This window comes from Bactrocera latifrons, unplaced genomic scaffold, assembly GCF_001853355.1.
Source record: "Bactrocera latifrons isolate USDA-ARS-PBARC rearing strain unplaced genomic scaffold, ASM185335v1 scaffold_240, whole genome shotgun sequence".
Classification (NCBI taxonomy): Eukaryota; Metazoa; Arthropoda; class Insecta; order Diptera; family Tephritidae; genus Bactrocera; species Bactrocera latifrons.
In genome coordinates this window covers 385,396-404,728 of record NW_017535964.1, presented here as the reverse complement: position 1 = coordinate 404,728, position 19,333 = coordinate 385,396, and the positions used below count along the sequence as shown (strand labels likewise).

The 19,333-nt window shown below is 33.6% G+C and overlaps 1 protein-coding gene across 11 annotated transcripts in view; it reads left to right on the top strand.

The window, feature by feature from the left end:
• LOC108969128 overlaps positions 1-19,333 on the top strand; it is a 46,451-nt gene that overhangs the window by 14,914 nt on the left and 12,204 nt on the right. For 9 of the 11 annotated variants that reach the window (XM_018933673.1, XM_018933675.1, XM_018933669.1 and 6 more), the window contains 8 exons: positions 6,242-6,396; positions 10,784-10,934; positions 11,629-11,715; positions 11,782-11,951; positions 12,030-12,362; positions 16,581-16,731; positions 16,797-17,106; positions 17,173-17,304. In XM_018933673.1, the coding sequence (XP_018789218.1) occupies positions 6,242-6,396; positions 10,784-10,934; positions 11,629-11,715; positions 11,782-11,951; positions 12,030-12,362; positions 16,581-16,731; positions 16,797-17,106; positions 17,173-17,304 (1,489 nt within the window). The remainder of the gene's footprint in view (positions 1-6,241; positions 6,397-10,783; positions 10,935-11,628; positions 11,716-11,781; positions 11,952-12,029; positions 12,363-16,580; positions 16,732-16,796; positions 17,107-17,172; positions 17,305-19,333) is intronic. The other 2 variants (XM_018933679.1, XM_018933678.1) reach the window with 2 other exon arrangements.

Genomic DNA, 19,333 nt, shown 5'->3' with positions numbered 1-19,333 from the left:
AATGGGACTAAAAAATATAAAAAATTAATTAATTATTAATGTGTAATGTATTTTTGAAGCAATGAACTCAAATGAAAATAATTTTTATATATTTTACTTGTACATAAGTACATACTATACATACTTACACTTATGGATGAATATTCGCTGTTTATATTATATCTGGTTGTAATAGTCACAGAACAATACTCTCTATTTAAAAAACTACTTAAATTATTTCGATTTGGAAAACCTTAAGTGGTATATTCAATATATTCCAAAAATGGCTTTAAAACAATTCAAAACTGTAGAGGTGAGTTACAGACATGAAATCTTTAAATAAGTTTTTTTGTCCTGTAAATTGTTTTATTTTAAAGTTAAAGTATTGCAACATTGCAACATTCGACTTGACTTGACAGAAATTTGAAAATGTGTTGTCTAGTTTCGCCGAAGTTCATTTTGGTGCCCATCCCTAATCTGTAGAGATTAATCTAAAACCAATCAGCACAAAAAGTTTTTTCTGTTAATAAATAATATAGAGCTTCATCGAAGCTTTTATCCAGAACTAAGCGTTAATTGTTTATAAAAAATATTAATTAAACAAATCCTTTGATCAGCACCAGCTTTTAATTTTTTCAAAATGCTGCACAAATTGCGTTGAAATCTCTAGATGGGTTTTCGAGCTATTGTGGTCATCAGTTCAGAAGCATTGTTTTTAGAAAAACGCATTTTAAATATTTATTTTTACACTAACGTTCCAGAATGAACGAAACCCCCTTCCTAATTATCAAATAACTCCAAAAGTATTTGTCGGATTTACTTCAAATTTTCAGAATCCTAAAATTAATTGACTTAGTTAACATGCAATATACGTAAGCATGGCTCAACATATGTTCTACTCACGTAGCGGTTAAAAAGTTTAAGTGACGACTCTCAAATTAGATTCTATTAAAATTAATTATTATTATTACACTGAAAGTGATAGTGATAAATATTAACATATATTTATAAATTATTATCTTTATACATATTTATCTTTAGTGGGCGATGTCGCCTTTCCACTATTCCTAAATTTTATTTTTAGTATTTAAAACTGTCTTGATATTGAGTTCTCTAAAAGCAGACTGTTACAAATGTACACGTGTTCACTACTTATTTCTTTAACAGAATGACGAATTTATAAAAACAACTTTATTTAAGCGTTTCACAACACAAGTGTGTCATTTACTTTGGATTTCTTCCCAATACATATTTTTAATATTGATGTTACTTACTAAATTCCCCTGAATTTGAATTAAAATATCCTATTTTAGGTGAATCAAAATACAAGTCCAAAATATGTCTGGTGTAAAAATGAACATAAATTTATTAGAAAACGAACAATTGGTTTTGCCAACTGTCGATAATGCACCGACCCACGTAGCTGAGGAAACGGTTTTTAACACTCGAGGAATTGAACATCTTGAATGGTTTGTCTTATGACTCGATTTCAATGCCAATGAAAATTTATGGCGGACGCTTTCCGCTAAAATGTATTCCAGTTAAAGGAAAAATTACATCTCTAAACTCTTAATAAATGCCATTTTATCTGAATGGGACAAAATTGACCATTATGTTCTAAAGAAATTGGTGAAGTTTATTCTAAAAAATGTATGACTTACACTTTAGAAAGGGAACAATATGTAATATCTATTAGAAAAGATTTTTTCACATACTATATAAATATTTTATCTACACATTTACGGAAATATATATTTTTTTCAAGTCAAAACTAATTTTGGAATATAATTGCCTTACCTCACTCACTCTGAAAATGTGGAAATGGGAAAAAGGTTTATAACCCTGTTCACTTTGCATACAACGGTTATATTGAAAACTACTAAAATTTCGATAAATATAGCGGTATCAAAACTGGACAATGGCCGTGGCACTGCTATCCTTTAACTACAAATCAATATTGCTGTACCGAGTTTTACCAAATTAATCACTTTTCAGAATCCTGAAATATTATGCTATGAATATTGGCTACTTCCTATATAACAAAATTTTAATTTCAATTTGATTCTTGATATACTGAAGACATGGTCTATTGATTGTGGCTGATATTACAGAACACTTGTGTCAAAAATTAAAACATTGGATCAACACTTCTCCTAGCCCCAATATACCTACAATAATGATTTTCGAATTTCCGGTTAGTTTTATACTGCATATTCCGGGCACTATGTGAGATATATTAAAAAATTGCATCTCAATCTAATAAAAAACTGTCTTCACACCTAAAGTGGATAACATCGGATCACTACTACCCCATATACCCCATGTAAGGGGTTTAAATTACTGCTTACCTGTATTCCGCATATATTGGTAAATTTTTAGGATACCTTAACAAAGTTAAGTAAAGTATAATATTGGGTAGTCGAAAAAGTCTTTTCGTGGTCAATAGATGTCGTTTCAGTCGTATATCTACAGTGCTACCAATCACATTGTGTCATACCATATATTGTTGGAAAGGTGAATTTTAAGCTTAATTTACTAAAAAAAAAAAATTCGGGAAGTTGAAATAAAGTTACAGCTGTTCAGAAATGAATGAAAATAATGAAGAAATTTGTTAAATTTTAAAATCTATATACATACATACATATTTAAAAGAAAGTCGATTTAGTTACAAAATTTAGTATAACTGGGAACGGCTGAACCGATTTGGCTGAAAATTGTTGGAGGGGTAGATTAGAACTAGAATAAGGGCATATGATATTTTTTATCGGTTAAAATTCAATACGCATCATAAGTACAATTATATTTCAAATCAAAGCGTTTGTTCAAAATATATGTTTGTAAGAATCATTTGAATAATTCTTTTCTTCAAAAACTCAGGAACGGATTTGGCTGAAAATTGGTGAGGTGGTAGCTTGGAATCAGGGTATTGACATAAAACTTTTTATCTCCTTATGTTAAAACTCAATACAATTCATAAATACTAAAATTATATTTCAAATTATAAGCATTTGTTCAAAATTCATGTTTGTAAGAATCATGTGAATCATTTCATTAAAAAATAAATAAAAATAATAATTAAGACAATAATAAAAACAATAAAAACCCACACTTCTTTATATATAATTTACATTTACCATTTACAACTCAAGACGAACCGATTTGCCTGAAAATTCAAATACTTCCGATATCATATATCCGACTTAACCCATTTGTGTTGAATTTAGCCTTTGCGTGCTTATTTTAAACTATTTACTTCAATTTGTTCAATAATCTTAATAAATACAAATAATACCAAATTTAAAACAAATCTATTCCACAAAAATATATATGAATATGAACTTTTGCATAAAGTTTCTTCGTTGCAAATTTATTATTGAAGTGCTTTTACATAGGTCTAAGGAATCATATGTCTGTGGAATTGACACAGAATTAATTTTGCTAAGAATAAATAAAAAAATTACTGCCTGTAAATATATATATATATATAAATTTAAATTTGCATACATATATTGTATCTTATGGCTCTTTAAGGGAGCAAAGAGCCACTGCTAAAATATAGTGGTACTTTGCCCACCCCGACAGGTAGCTAGTATTCGAGAGGAAATAATCCCATTCAATTTAATTGTAGCTCACCAGATAACAGAAATATCAGAAAAATACATATTTAACTTCACTAATATACCTAAGCGCCACTACTTTCTGTATAAAGTCGGTCACAGTATTTGGGTGCCCATATTTAGTCTGAGATTGCTCCAAGAATTATTGTCCGCTTTTGACTAATATAAAATATAACTGAGTCTCTATGTTAAGTCTTATCCCGATATAAATAAAATTCTGAATTAAGGGGCAACACCGGTGTAACGCATGAAAATTTACGCGATTTTCATGAATTTTTTTAAAAGAAAGTACGAGATTGAATATTTCGAACTACTTTGAACGTAATGAGGTATTTTTTCAGCTATATTTTAAGTTTTTTTATACAAAAATTTTAATAAATAACAGAGTTATGGGCTGTCTTCGGAGGTGCCAAAAAAAAGTGCCCCAATTGCTGGCATGATTAGGGCCAAATGAATAGCTGAAACAAAAAAATTGTAAAATTATATTAAACTTTTCCTACCTTTGAAAAATATCAGAAATTAACAAAATGGCGTAGTTTTGAAAAAAAATCGTTTTTCTAGGTAAAAAATTGTCGTTTTTTTAATGCTAAATTAACAATTTTGAATCAATCAAAAGCATCGTAGGTCATTGTATAGTAAATGTATTCAAAAATACTCAGTTTTAACTAGAAGTCGATCGGTCAATTTCTCGTTGAGTTATGACGCCAGCAATTTTGAAAAATGTCGTTCGAGAAAAACGCGTTTAAAGTTTCACTTATATAATAGGTGAATATTGCGGTATTTCTTGCGGTATTTTTATTGAATTTTCAGTTGTTGATACAATTTTTTTGATCACGCCCAGCTCCTGACCGATGCTACGGCTGCTACTATGCCGGTCTCCTTCGACCAATTCAGCGATTTTATCGCAATTTTCGACGACAGGCCTTCCGGAGCGTGGCGCATCTTCGACCACCTCTACACCAGTACGAAAACGTTGAAACCATCGTTGTGCGGTGGAAATGGAAACTGTATTGGGTCCATAAACTGCACAAATTTCATTGGCGGCTTGCCTTTATCGTAGTAGTACTGTAAAATATGCCGTGTTTTCTCTTTATTTTGCTCCATGTTTGCGACGATATAACTCACGAATGACTTAAAAGAAACGACATTCAATCAAACACGTGTTAGCGCGTGAAATGAGCTTTCCTAAAAGGTATAGCATGACCCGATGCGACGAATAAAACTAGAACTACGTGCTCTCAACGCCAACTAGCCAAAATACTGCAAGAGTTTTTTGATAGCCTCATATGCTTTCACCTCAAAGCGGTCGCTCTTTAGAACGCTTCCATCCATAAACTATTCAAGATGCGAACTTCCCAATTTCACAGGAAATTTTTTTAAATATACGCTATAGAAAAAACAAATAAAAAAAATTTTTTTTTTTTGAAAGTGTCACACTGGTATAGCCCCTTAATGCTTCAAAAACTATGTCGTCGCCCTCAAATTAATCCCCCTTGACACCAATACACTTGTGACAGCATTTTATCCAATCTTCGAAACAGTTGTTAAAGTCAATTTCCGGAATAGCCCTCAATGCGCGTACCGATTCATGTTTAATATCTTCAATCGACTCAAAACGGTCCTCGGAACGGTCGTTTGAGCTTGGTGAATAGCGAATACGGTGGTTTCGGCATGATATTGGTTCAAAATTTGGCGAAAAACTGACGAAGAATGAAACAAGAGTTGTCGGCCTATGAGGTTGTTACCATACTCGCCGCCACTAATATAATACGTTTTATGACATCCGGTCGGAAAGCATTGTAATACAGACATTAACGCGACCCAAATAATTAGGCCCAAATAATCTTTCGAAATGGTTATCACTGATGCTTCCGATATTTCGACGATACCAGTAAGATCTCTGACTATTAATCATCTCAAGCACCTTTACCTTTATTTCATTCACATTTTAGCATTTAGTTACGATACAAACAGACCGATCAAACTCAAGTTTTTATTTCTTGGTTTTTTTGATTTGTGACTTAAAAATTAAAAAAATTTTCAGTATTGGAAATATATACAGCGAAGGGACGCTTTCGAGTACTATGGTTTCTGTTGAATATTAAGCTGACTTTGAAAACGTCTATTGCAATCCGTAATATTTAATATATTGCATAATCTTTTGCAACGTATAAACGTTGTAGTCGTTGCGCAGTGAGAAAATCGGGCATCACAAATGAAGTTTTAATAGTGTTTGTGCTTCCATTCTCGATGAAACTGAATAAATTATTTGTAATGAAACTATTTGATTTTAATTTGATATTTTTTAACTTTTACGATCGCTTAAACAAAACAGTTTACCGCAAAAGTAAACTTTGTACGATGTATAAATACTGCAGTCATACTGAACCGAAACTTTGCACTAGTGCGTTTTCGAAGCCAGCCTTGGTTGGATACTTTTTGCATGGAAAAAGTACTACTGTTGAGTTTTTAACAATAATAATATCCCTTTATAGTTAATAACATACCATAATTAATATATTTTGTATTCCCAGAAAAATAAGCTAGGAGTCTGGTTTCCCAATTAAATTAACTGAGCATATATTTTCCTGTATATATTATAGATATATATATATGTAAGAATTCTTAAATTTTTTAATTAACAGTTGCTGCGAAGGGTGCAAGTTTGAGCACAACAATGCAAAAGTCAAAATCATCTTCCAATGTCGGACAATTTGTCACACGTAAAATACTTAAAAGCCGTTCGAAAAGTCAGTCACGACCGAACACTCAAGCATCAGTTTCGAAATGGGCGCCAGCGGTAAGTTCAGCGAAGAATCGTCTTTCAAATTAAATAACACAATTACAATACCCGTATACAAAATAGTGATCATAGTTTCAATTTCCTGAAATTTTGGTATAACAATGTAGCACCTAATTTTTTGTCGTGCGGTTTTGGGTTAATTCCCCTTTGGTCAACAACTAGCAAATAAAGGTATAACTCTATCAGAATTTGCATGTTCGACTTCATTTTCCCTGCTCTCCTATTTTACTCATCGCATAAAATTTAGAGCTCTAAATTTCTGATTGACATTAGTTTTTATAATAGGAGTAATCAAACCGAACTTGTTAATCTGGTAATTCGTTAGTTGATACTTCGCTAAAACACTTAACTGTGAATATAACTGTTACAAAACAATTTTATGATATACTTACTATTGAAAAAAATTTAAAAATTATTGTCTAGTGAGCAGCAAATATATATTTTTGCAGTGAATCAAATGAACTTTTTAAGCAACAACACAATACAAACAGCCGAATTGATGTTACCAAGTAACTAAAAAATTACCAAGCCTGCGAGTCTAGTACTTCTTCAGCAGCATTTGGCTAAACGGTAGCAACAGTTTCATTACATCAGCGGTTCTTTGTCTTATTGAAAAATCTGTGTTTGAAATTTTTATCAATTAGACGAATAGCGCGCACAGGTGAACGATTATTACGATCATAAAATGGCAAAAGCGCTGGAAAAGATGCAATTGGGAAAATTGAACTTTAAACTTTACTGAATACAATGAAAATAATTACAGATGATGACAATTTGGAAATGGCCGAAACGACACTGATTTCTTCTTGCAGAAGGCCATAACAGATTTTGTAATATATAGTAGTATATACATCTTCTTATACATATATATAAAAGAAAGTCATGTTAGTTACACTATTTATAACTCAAGAACGATTTGGCTGAAAATTTGTGGGGTGTTAGCTTAGAACTAGGGGACGGACATAGGATGCTTCATATCTATTTACATTCAAATTCAATGCAATTCTTAACTACCAAAATTAAAATTGGAAGGTGAATTTTGTCCATTTCATCTCCTTCAAAATTATCCCCTCCCGCTGCTATACACTTATGCCAAAGAATTTTCCAGTCATCATCCATGACCGTCAGAGCCTTCTTCGATTCATCAAATACATTTTCAATGGAACGGAGTGGTCATGTGAATTTACCGAATAGCCAGAAGTTACACGAAGGAAAATCAGGAGAATGCGGTGATTGCGGCACGATATTAGTTGAAAATGAAAATGATCACGAATAACCAATGAAGTATGAGATGGTGCATTATCGCATTTCTTTGTTTAATAAATTCAGCCATAGGAAAAATCGAAGAACTCACTTTTAGAGCCTCACAAAACGACGCATATCTAATACTTATACTAATGAATATTTTGACGTGACATTAGATTTCACTAACAGTACTACCAACTTACAGAAAAAAAATGTACCGATTCGAAAAACTCGCGAAGTATAAATTCAAAATGCATCTTTCAATTTGATCACAGTAGTATATACTTTCCGCATAAGATTTGTTAGAAAAACGAAAATTATTATATGTAGTATACGAGAGCTGGGATAGCATCGTCCCGACACAATACACCACAATATGCCACATACTAAATAATGGTCTCGTGTTTCATTAAGGTACCTCACATACAATGACCAATCATATGGAGCAAAGTGAGCCGAATGTTCGAAAATCCTCGAAACGGTGGGGATAAGTCAGGTTTTCGCCCAATAGTATTATTTTAGGCACAATAATATTGTATACTTTTATGAGCAAAACATGCTATGTAATTTTCATTGCAATAACTTAAATATTGGCCGATATACCCAGTAAAGTCACCTGGAAGTTCGAAAATCTTTATATTAGGGATATGGGGGCGCAGGGAAATATTGATGCTATTCAATCCATTTTTGAAACACAGAATAACTATTGTTAGAAAAGGATTCTGCCTTCTCTTCAATTATATAGCTCACACATTTAATGTCCACATATTCGGTACCTAGAATCTTGAACAGTTTTGGTTAGATTTGGAAAACTTTTAAACAAACTCAATAAAACTTTAAGAGAATTATTATTGCAAAATTTTATTCCGATATATTAATTAAATTCTTATTCGTGCACTGGAAAGTGAAAGAATCAAATGGAATTTTAAATTGTGTTATATGGGAAGTATTCGCGATTGAAGGCGGATTTCGCAAAAATGTTTTATCCAGAGGCGCCTCTTTCTACTATGATCCCCTGTATCAAATTAGAGTTTTACATCTTAATTAAGTGCTTATAGATTTCGGCACTTTATAGGATTTCAGTTAATAGCAGTGATCCGATTACGCCCATCTTCGAACTTGAAATTTTTTTACTCAGGTTACGGATTGTACGGACGGACTCGGATTATAACCTTTCTCGTCATCTTATTAATTTATATATATAACCCTATATCTATCTCGATTAGTTTTAGGTGATACGTACAACCGTTAAGTGAACAAAACTATAATAATCTGTAGCAACAGGTTGCAAGATTAAAAAAAACAACAACACAGAGGTAATGCGAGAGAACACCAATATTCGTATGTATGATATGAGTTATACTGGTTGTTGCTTGAACAAGACATCACAACATAAAATGGCTCTGACATTTTCGTCGTCAAGTTACTGCGGATATTTTGCTAGATTATGGGCGAAGGACGTAAATGCATTCATAACAAACCAAACGCGATATCTAGCATAAAAATATAGCGGAATAACTGGAGTGTTGATAAAAAGGTCTATTATAATTAGAGGTATACAAAAATCTTTTCGGAGCATTCATGGTTTCGACGTTTTCGTTCTGGTGTAGAGGCGGTCGAAGATGCGCCACGCTCCGGAAGGTCTGTCGTCGAAAATTGCGATAAAATCGCTGATTTGGTCGAAAGAGACCGGCATAGTAGCAGCCGTAGCATCGGTCAAGAGCTGGGCATAAGTCATCAAAAAAAATTTTATGAACAATTGAAAATTCAATAAAAAATACCGCAAGACTTTTTTGACAACCTAATATTTAAACGGGAACGTTGAAGTATATGTGTACAATTTCAAACTGATAATAAAATTGAGAAATATTGGGAATGGTTGAATAGAACTGCAACCAAATATGCCATGCAGTGGATTAAAAGTAGCTCAGTAATCATTCGATGCACAATATACCACGTGCATCATAAAAGACTGATGCCATAACCTTGCCAGCCGGTCTTTCCACGCTTGAGAACCGGTTCATAATATGAAGTCCACCAGGCTGAGTGCCGATTGGGCTCGATTAATTTCCCCGATGCAAAGCCCAAGTACAACAGTATTTTCCTGTAAAAATCAATGCTTTAATAATACACGAAATGCTTTTTGATTAATTTTTGTAAGCTTACACAAGTTGCTGCACCAAAAATGCTATATCTTCTTAACTAGTGATTATAATCTGACTAATAGAAATCATATGTAATATGAATAGTACTATCTATGTAACAGCCACAGTAAAACGCGGATGGGTCCTCTAGTAATGTTATAAACCCATCAGAGAGTAAGTATTTATAAAATGCTGTGTTACCGTCAGATACTAAGTACTGTAAAAAAGTGACAGTCATCGAGTAGAAGTTGCTTCTAATCGATTCAAGACAGAAACAACTGTATCGTAAAAAGTAGAGATCGATTCTTAACTAAAGTCAGAGTCGGCTTTCCTATCCTTTGACATCCACTTTTTGCGAAGCGTTAACAGTGTTGTTTTGATGAAGGAGGTAGTTAAGATCTTTTGTAACTACTTTTATTATTGAGTTTGTTATTTTATTGTTATAATGTTAATGCTGAAGAGTATTCACAGTGATCTGACAATGTTAGTTCGTCGGACACTCTCCAGTCATCAATGATGAGGTTATTTGTTTCTATGAATAGCGTAAGGTCCAACCCCAAAAATTGACCGGTTCTAATATATTCTTAATTTCCAAAATTCATCCGAGTTTGAATTAAAAGCTCCCATTTTGGGAGCTTTTGACACTCAACCGAGCTCTAATATATTCTTAATTTCGAAAATTCATCCGAGTTTGAATTAAAATCTCCCATTTTGGGAGGTTTTGACATTCAACCGAGTTCGACGTAAGTCTCTACCTATTTTGCCGATGTCATACAAAGCATAATCCTTACTATGAAAACAAAGAACACTTATATCGGTATTCTGCTTGAGACGATTGTCTCATGTCTGTAATTGTCACAATCGTAACTTAGTTATGAGACTACTGAGTAACATAATCACTAAATTACGATTGTGACAATTAGAGACATGAATACCGATATTAAACCAAGTTTAATTTCGAATATGAAACTAATTCATGATATTTTCTTTTTTAGGAAAAGTGCAGTTGGACTTCAGAGAACGGTGATTTTATTGTAATACAAGATTCATGGTTGCAAAATCTGACGGACATTGAAGCGAAAATTTTACAACGTGTTGCGATTGAAAAGATAAGCGAACTTAATATTGGAGTTAATGTCTTATTAAGTAGGCACAAAAGTACTGTTCACTAATCTTATATCGCTATAATTAATATATTTGAAAAAAATATATATATATCAACAATGTGTGCCTTTGCCAACTGATATGATTGACTAATATCATATACTATACTTGAAATGAGAACTAACAATGATATTTTGGAATTTATACGGTTTACATAACTCTTTTCACCAGCCGAAATGTGCAGACCTATACATATTAATTAGTGAACACTAAGATTAATATGCTGCAGGGGAATATGCACTCATTGTAAAGGTCCAAAATGCAGTGTCGTTTAGAGCTGTTTTGACTCACTTATTCCTGTTTTTGAGAACGAAATTTAAAAAATACTGCATTGAGGGCTCAGCTTTAAGTTATAATAACGTGTAAAAGTGGTACGACCACGTGTTCGAAGTGAGATATGTATGTAAGATGGCATGGACGATCATGTGGTTTACTATCGTGTAGATTTTCTCCTGTGACCTTGAATATTTATGGGGTTTCAGCCAATTCGTTTCATTTCAAGATCCATCAATATTTTGTTTATATGTTCTGATTTCCGTAATAAGTCTGGACATTGAGTAATTGCTCGAAACTCAGAACTAAAAAAAAAAAATACTTAGTACCTATTGTTCTCATGCAAATATTATAGATAGAAACAGTTAAAAATGTAACATTTAATATTTTCAATTACATTTAGATAGTAAACCACAGAAGCGCAGGGTTCTGGCCAAGAAGAAAGCGATGACTACCAGTTTCTTTGATGTTAGTAAAAAAGAGGACCAAAGTACGTGTGCTCCTTAAGATTGTTAATAATTTTTTCTGAAGATTTTCTTTATTTTATTTGGGCAAGAGCAAGGTGGACCCGGTTTATTTGGTAACTCCTTGGAATGGTGTGTAATCAATGATAAGAAGCGGGGAAACAACTTGAAGGCATCAACTGATCGTGGTTCGCGCAACTCATTAGTAGCACTATTTCGTGGTGGTAGTACGAATGAGGTAACATATAAGTTGGATGAGAATGTAAGCAAGAAAAATATTCCTCAATGGAAATAGTAAGTTTTACACTTAAAGGTATAAGTACTTAACTTATTTATATAGGTGCCGTCTTATGAAAGCTTGCCCTCGAGCACATTTTCTTTGGTAACTTCGCTTAGTAGTGATAACAATTGTCATAGTGGCCGAGCGAACAGAGGTTATTTGGACAACCTGTCATCAATGCAGAAGCAGATTTCACGCAGCCAATCTGATATAAGGCGTCATAGTCAAGAGTTGCAAGATCCATCTTATTTTAAGGCGCAGAGTGAAATAGCCAATCAAAATACTTTGCAAGTGCCTACTTTCATAACATCTTGCATAAAATATCTTGAAGAGCACGGATTACACAAGGTTGGACTGTTTCGTGTCAGCACATCCAAGAAGCGAGTTAAACAGGTAATAAATGTTCACACAGAAAAATATAATTTCAGATAATACAATATTTAGACATACGAAGAAAATCGAAGTATTGTAGTTCATATATTTATTAATATGTTAATATAAAGTAATTGTTATATTTTTAAGTTAAGCACCCATATGGTGCGCTCCAACGAAAATCAAATTCTGCAGTTTAAAACTTCTCCTATCAGTGAAGCATTTTGAGCACAACCATCATCTGCGTCAAAATCAAGAAGGATTTCTCGGGGTGTTCGATACCAGAAAATGTTTTTAGACAGGGTGATAATCTCTCGCTTTTTTCTTTAATATAATGTTAGAACAATAATACTGAAGGACTCGGATGATACTGACTTCGTAGGTCTTAAACCGCCAGTGCAGTCAAAGTATCTGGAGAACACACCCAAAGATTTCCCGCGTTTTTGAGAACGATATCACTGTTGGCAACTATACAGTTGAAGGCTTTGTATGTCTCGAAATTAGCATAAATGTCACCAGTAATCTAAGCCTGAATATAAAGCGCAGGTTAATTCTTTCCAATAGCTGCTACTCTGTTATAGGTAAGCAATTGGATGCAGGTGTCCTTCATAACAAATATGTACTCTATAAATCTGTCATCATTCTCGTGCTAATAAACGGCGCAAAAACGAACGAGCCGTCCAGGAGAGCGTTAAAAAACAAATAAAATTAAACCTTCTTCTTCTTTACTGGCGTAGACACTACTTACGCGATTATAGCTGAGTTAACAACAACGTGCCAGTCGTTTCTTCTTTTCGCTACGTGACGCCAATCGGAGACTCCAAGCGAAGCCAGGTTCTCTGCACCTGGTCTTTCCAAAGGAGTGGAGGCCACCTCTTCCTCTGTTTCCCCCGGTGGTTTCTGCATCGAATACTTTTAGAGCTGGAGTGTTTTCGTCCATTGAACTATGTCAATGTCGTCGTATATCTCGTACAGTTCATCGTTCCATCGAATGTGATGTTCGGCGTAGCCAACGCGCAAAGGACCATAAATCTTTCACAGAACATTTCTCTAAAAAAAATCGCAACGTCGACTCTTCAGTTGTTGTCATCGTCTATGCTTCTGCACCATATAGCAGGACGGCAATAATGAGTGACTTATAGAGTTTGGTTTTTGTTTGTCAAGAGAGGAGTTTACTTCTCATTAGACTATTCAGTCTGAGGTAGCACCTGTTGCCAAGAGCTATTCTGCGCTTGATTTCGAGGCTGATTTTTGGTGTTTATACTGGTTCTTAAATAGACGACATTATCTACGACTTCAAAGTTATGTCTATCAACAGTGACGTGAAAGCCAAGCTACGAGTGCGACAACTGTCTGTTTGATGACAGGAGATATTTCGTCTTGCCCTCGTCGACTGTCAGACCCATTTACTTTGCTTTCTTGTCCAGTCTGGAGAAAGCTGAACTAACGGCGCGGGTGTTGAGGCCAATGATATCAATATCATCGGCATACGCCAGCAGCTGTACATTCAGATAAAATATTGTACCTGTTTGATTAAGATCTGCAGCTGGAATGTTTTCTCCAGCAGCAATATAACGAAACCACTAACTGTATAAGCATGTAATTCGCTTGGAAGTTGATGATCCAGTGAAAAGACCCTTCGATTCGAGACCCATGAGTGGGCAACAGAAGATAGCACGCATCCGATGGAGGGAACAAGTGCATTGCGACCAATCTTGCCTTGAGATGTACAACTGGAGTAACCCCGACTCAGAACTACTCATGGTTGGAGTGCATAAGAAGAAGAAGCAAATTATTTAGCGTTAGAGTTGATAATTGAGCTAGAAGTTAATTTAGACCTTAATGAAGCTAATGAAAAAGAAGATTAAGAAATCTCATTATTTACATTGAAAGTACGTTTAGTGTTTATGTCACATACCCAAAGAATTTTATCATTTTAATTCTTTCAGCAATATAGGTCTAATTGTCCTTTGGTTGTTATTAATATTGGTGCATTGCAATTATTGGTCTATCTAGATTGTCTTATAGGTGAATAGGTAGATTTCAATCTATATTTTTTCTAGATTGTCTTATAGGTGAATAGGTAGATTTCAATCTATATTTTTTCTAGATTGTCTTATAGGTGAATAGGTATATTTCAATCTATATTTTTTGTACTTTAAATAAACTTGAGCTTTTTGAATTTAAAACTTAAAAGCTTACAAAAACCTATATATGTATACTATACTTGTATAAAAGAAAGTCGTATTAGTTACACTATTTATAACACACGAACCGGTGAACCGATTTGGCTGAAAATTAGTGGGGAGCTAGCTTAGTACCAGGGTAAGACATAGGAAACATTTTGTCTCTTTATGTTAAAATTCAATACAATTCATAAATACAACAAGTAAGGAAGGAAGAGCGAAGTTCGGGTGCAACTGACATATTTTACTCTTGCAACTTACAAGAATCAAAGCCAGCGAAATACTTTATGGTGTAAAACGTCAACTTGAGGATCGAAATCCAAGCAATATACACATATGCTATATATATAATTCCTATACTGACAGAGACGTATGTAAGGTTCTGTGGAAAAGCAAAAACCATTATGAGTAATATGTCGATAGTAATATTGGGATAGTATCGAACTGATTTTATCTATTTTTCCCAATACAACATACTAACGAACTAATCATATAGAGTAAAGTCAGCCGGATGTTCGAAAATTCTCAAGTTTTACGCTCTATCTATTATATGTACAAAGCTATACTAAGATGAGTAAAACATGTTTTGCAATTTTCATTGAGATAACTCAAATATTGGCCGATATATGCACTATGAAGTCATCCGGAAGATCGAAAATCTTTATATTAGGTATATGAGGGTTCACCGAAGTATTGACCTGATTCAAATCATTTTGAACATACAGACATACCATTGTCAGAGAAATACTATCCCTGAATTTCAACTATAGGTACCGGGATCTAAATATTCGGTACCTAGAAGTTTGAACAGTTTTTGTTGGATTTGAACAAATTTCGATCATAAGGTGGCATACACTAAAGACATTATTCATGCAAAGTTTAACCCGTTATAATATTAATTTCGTCTTGATTTGTGTACTGGAAATCAAAAGAATCAAGTGGAATTTAAAATTGGGCTATATGGGAAGTAGGCGTGGTTATTGTCCGAAAAGTAGGCGCGGCCACGCCCATCATCCAATTTTTACCCCGAGTCCTATAAAGCCTTGCGTCTCTGGCGCAAAATTTTTTCTCGCAGGTGCCCCTACGTACTGCGATTCCCTATACCAAATATGAGTTTTATATCTCCATTTAGTGCTTAGTTATGGCACGTCATAGGTTTTCGGTTAATGGCGTGGCATCGTCCATGGGCGTGGTCTATCTCGATTAGTTTGCGGTGATAAGTACAACCGTTAGGTGAAAAAAAACTATAATACTCTGGAGCACCTGGTTGCAAGATTATAAAAATTACATATCAAATCATAAGAACTTCACATATTTATTTGTATAAAAAAAAATCTTGGTAGTTACACCATTTATAACTCAAGAACGGCTGAACCGTTTTAGCTGAAAATTGGTGGGGAGGCACCTTAGAACCAGAGTAAAGACACAGGATACTTAGTATCTATTTATGTTAAAATTGATAACAATTCATAAATACAAAAATTATATTTCAAATCATAAGCATTTTTTAAAAATTCATGTTTGTAAGAATCATTTGAATATTTTACTATTAAAAAAAAGTTAAAAAAAAAACCAAATAGTAATAATAATATATATAAAAGTCCCGTCGAACTCTGTTTTGCGTTAGATGAAGCAAAAGGTTGCTTTAAGTTTTATTAAATCCTTTTTTAGGAAATCAAAATTAAATTATTTAAACTTTTAATGATTTTTTGAGCAATTCTAGTGCTGTATCTCATTTACTAATACTTCCCCAGTTGTCAAATTTGTATATGTATCTTTTACAAGTAGGGGCTGTCTAGAAATCATATAGCTGATATTAGTAGTACCATCTATGTCTCAGCCACAGTAAAGCGTGGACGGGTTACTTTAATTAATACGTCATAATAATTATTAAAATAAGCAATTATTCTTACATTTAAGGGAAAAAATCTATATTCTGCACAACTTATAATAATTCTTTTGTTCATCAAGTACGGTATTTTAGTCAGCTAGATTTAGTGGTCTTGTTCCATAATAAATTTTAAAATACTTTTGTATTTTGGTAACCTTTTAGATGCGTGAGGACTTTGACAAGAATGCTGTCACTGATATTCGTGAGGAAACTTGTCCTCACGATGTTGCAACGTTGATAAAGGAATTCTTGCGGGATCTCCCAGAGCCGTTGTTGTGCAGCGATTTGTATACAGCATTTTTAGAAACTCAAAGTAATTTACAATCTACGTTGCACTTGTAGTATGCTTCAGTTATTGATCTTATTTTATACATATAGGAATACGTAACCGTCGCTTACAGTTAGAAGCTATATCCCATTTAGTCAAACTGCTTCCAGCGGCTCATCGTGATACCCTCTACGTTTTATTTAAGTTTTTAGCAAGGGTTGCGTCCTGCTCCGACGACGTTATTGGTCACGATGGTAATGTACAAGTCTGCGGTAACAAAATGGATAGCAACAATCTAGCAACTGTTTTTGCACCTAACATTCTGCGTACAAATTTCTTAAGCACCTCTTCGTCAGATATAGTAACGTGTGGAAACAGCATTGAACAGGAGGCTATGAATGATGCTATAAATGTAGTAAGGTAGGCTTTTATTTAGAAAATTTACCTAGCAAAGCTTGCAACTAAAAGTATAAAATATGCTTTTAGAATTATGATTGATCATTATGAAGAAATCTTCAAGGTGCCGGCCGAACTAATTGACATTGTATACTCCCATATGCTGGACGCGTGTCCAGAGAAGCTTTATAGTATATGCGAGCAACGCATACAGAGTATAAGGTAAAACACTTGAACAATAAAGATTCGCAACTATATATTATATTTGAGTCAAGGTTATTTATCCACGCAATATGGTAAACAGATATTCTGAATGATGGCACAAAGCCGTGTCTTTCTATATGGATTACAGTGTACTTTACTGGCATAATGCTAGGTATTTGCAAAACTTTATTAAAAAAAAAATGTTGCAAAGGAACTTTATAATCCTGTTTGATATCTTAACTTATGTTATATAGTAGGTCGTTGACTCACTCAGGATCAATACTATATTTTGCTTAATGTACGGGATATTGGTATTAAAATCAACATAGTGAACTCAAATAAGATATATGTGATACAAATTCAGCTAAAGAGGCTAAATTTAAGATATTCGGTATGTGAAGAAAAAAACAACCATTGAAACGGAAGAAATTATTATAGATATAAGAAGTTTATGCATATTTAATTTAAAATTTTATAATTTAACAAATATTGGCTACCATAAATTATGTATTTCGACTAAGAGAAGGCCTGGTTGTAATACCACAAGTATGTTTCCATGCAATTTTAAGAGATTACTCACTCACTGACTGACGTATTAGGCACAGAGACTGCCGGAATGGTGATACATTTTATTCATAATAGTCGTATATGTCATCTGGGCTAATTTGTTGATCAATTACGAAAGTTTTCGGCATAAAACAATAAAGATCCTTTATTATAGTTTTATTGTTAATTTTGCTAAGATATTCCAAAAATTAATTCATATATCTATGCGAAATAAAGACAACCGGAAAATAAAATCCTTTAATTCGTTATATGGAAACTAGGGGTAATGTTGTTCCGATTTTATAAATTTAAGGCATAAGGATACGCTGTTTTTAGAAAAACATGTGTTTAAATGAGTTAAGCATCCACCCCCTCTACCCGGTAAACTTGCGCATCGTAATACAAACGCGCAATTCACCACAGTTGATGATACTACAGCACAACTCAACACATCTGTACACCAACCCACTCAACAAAATGGATGGGCAACGGGAAAGCAGACACATTTCGTTCTAAGCAATTCGCCATACTCACATTCGTCACACACTATCCGCATAGCAACATTCGTTCTTGGAACTTTCGCTTTTTCACTGCGCCGCATCGACAACTTTAAACACAATTCGATCTAAGCAATTCGATCCATACAAACCGCAAATCAACTTTCGCTGAGACACTGTGCCGCTACTCTACCGGGATAAATGTTTTCGACCTCTATCCGCGAGAACTCGATCGCCAGCTCCAGCAAGACTGGATTCTCCCCATTCCGTCTGTCGCCACTTATTTTTATTAACATTACATTTTGTAACATTTCTAATTTTAAAAATTATAGCTCCATTGTTAAGATTGTGACAATACAGACAAAATTTATTTCTTATCAAACATAAATTTCGTATACTTTGAATCATGGTCCTTCGAGCCTTAACGAAAGGCATCTTCGGTTTTTCACAGACAAATTAAAAACATAACTAACATATTAACAATAATTAATATTTTTGGTGGCAAAATCCTCCGTGCGAATTAAAATGAAATATAAACCTTAAAATGTCGTGGAGAAGAACAAAAGTGCAATGAGGAGACAGAAACAAAAACAAAACTAAAAAAAAAAGTGTCCATATAAAATAACACAAAACAAAGTAAGTGGTGAACAAACAAAAAAAAATATATATACTATATACACATATATATATAACAAACAAACAAAAAAGCAATCAAGCCAAAAGAGAGCAGTGTGCTAGAACTAATAAACAAAAAGTGCAGTGGGCCAACAAACAAACATAAAAAAAAACATAAGTACCTCTATATACCCATACCTACAGTGGTGGTCTTATAATTAGAAAAGTTTTTGCTGTATCTAGTTTTCTAAATTTAATTAAAAATTTAGATTGCCACATTAAAACTATAAACTGAAATTAAAAACAAGTAAGGAAGGGCTAAGTTCGGGTGTCACCGAACATTTTATACTCTCGCATGATAAAGTGATAATCGAGATTTCAGGCGTGGT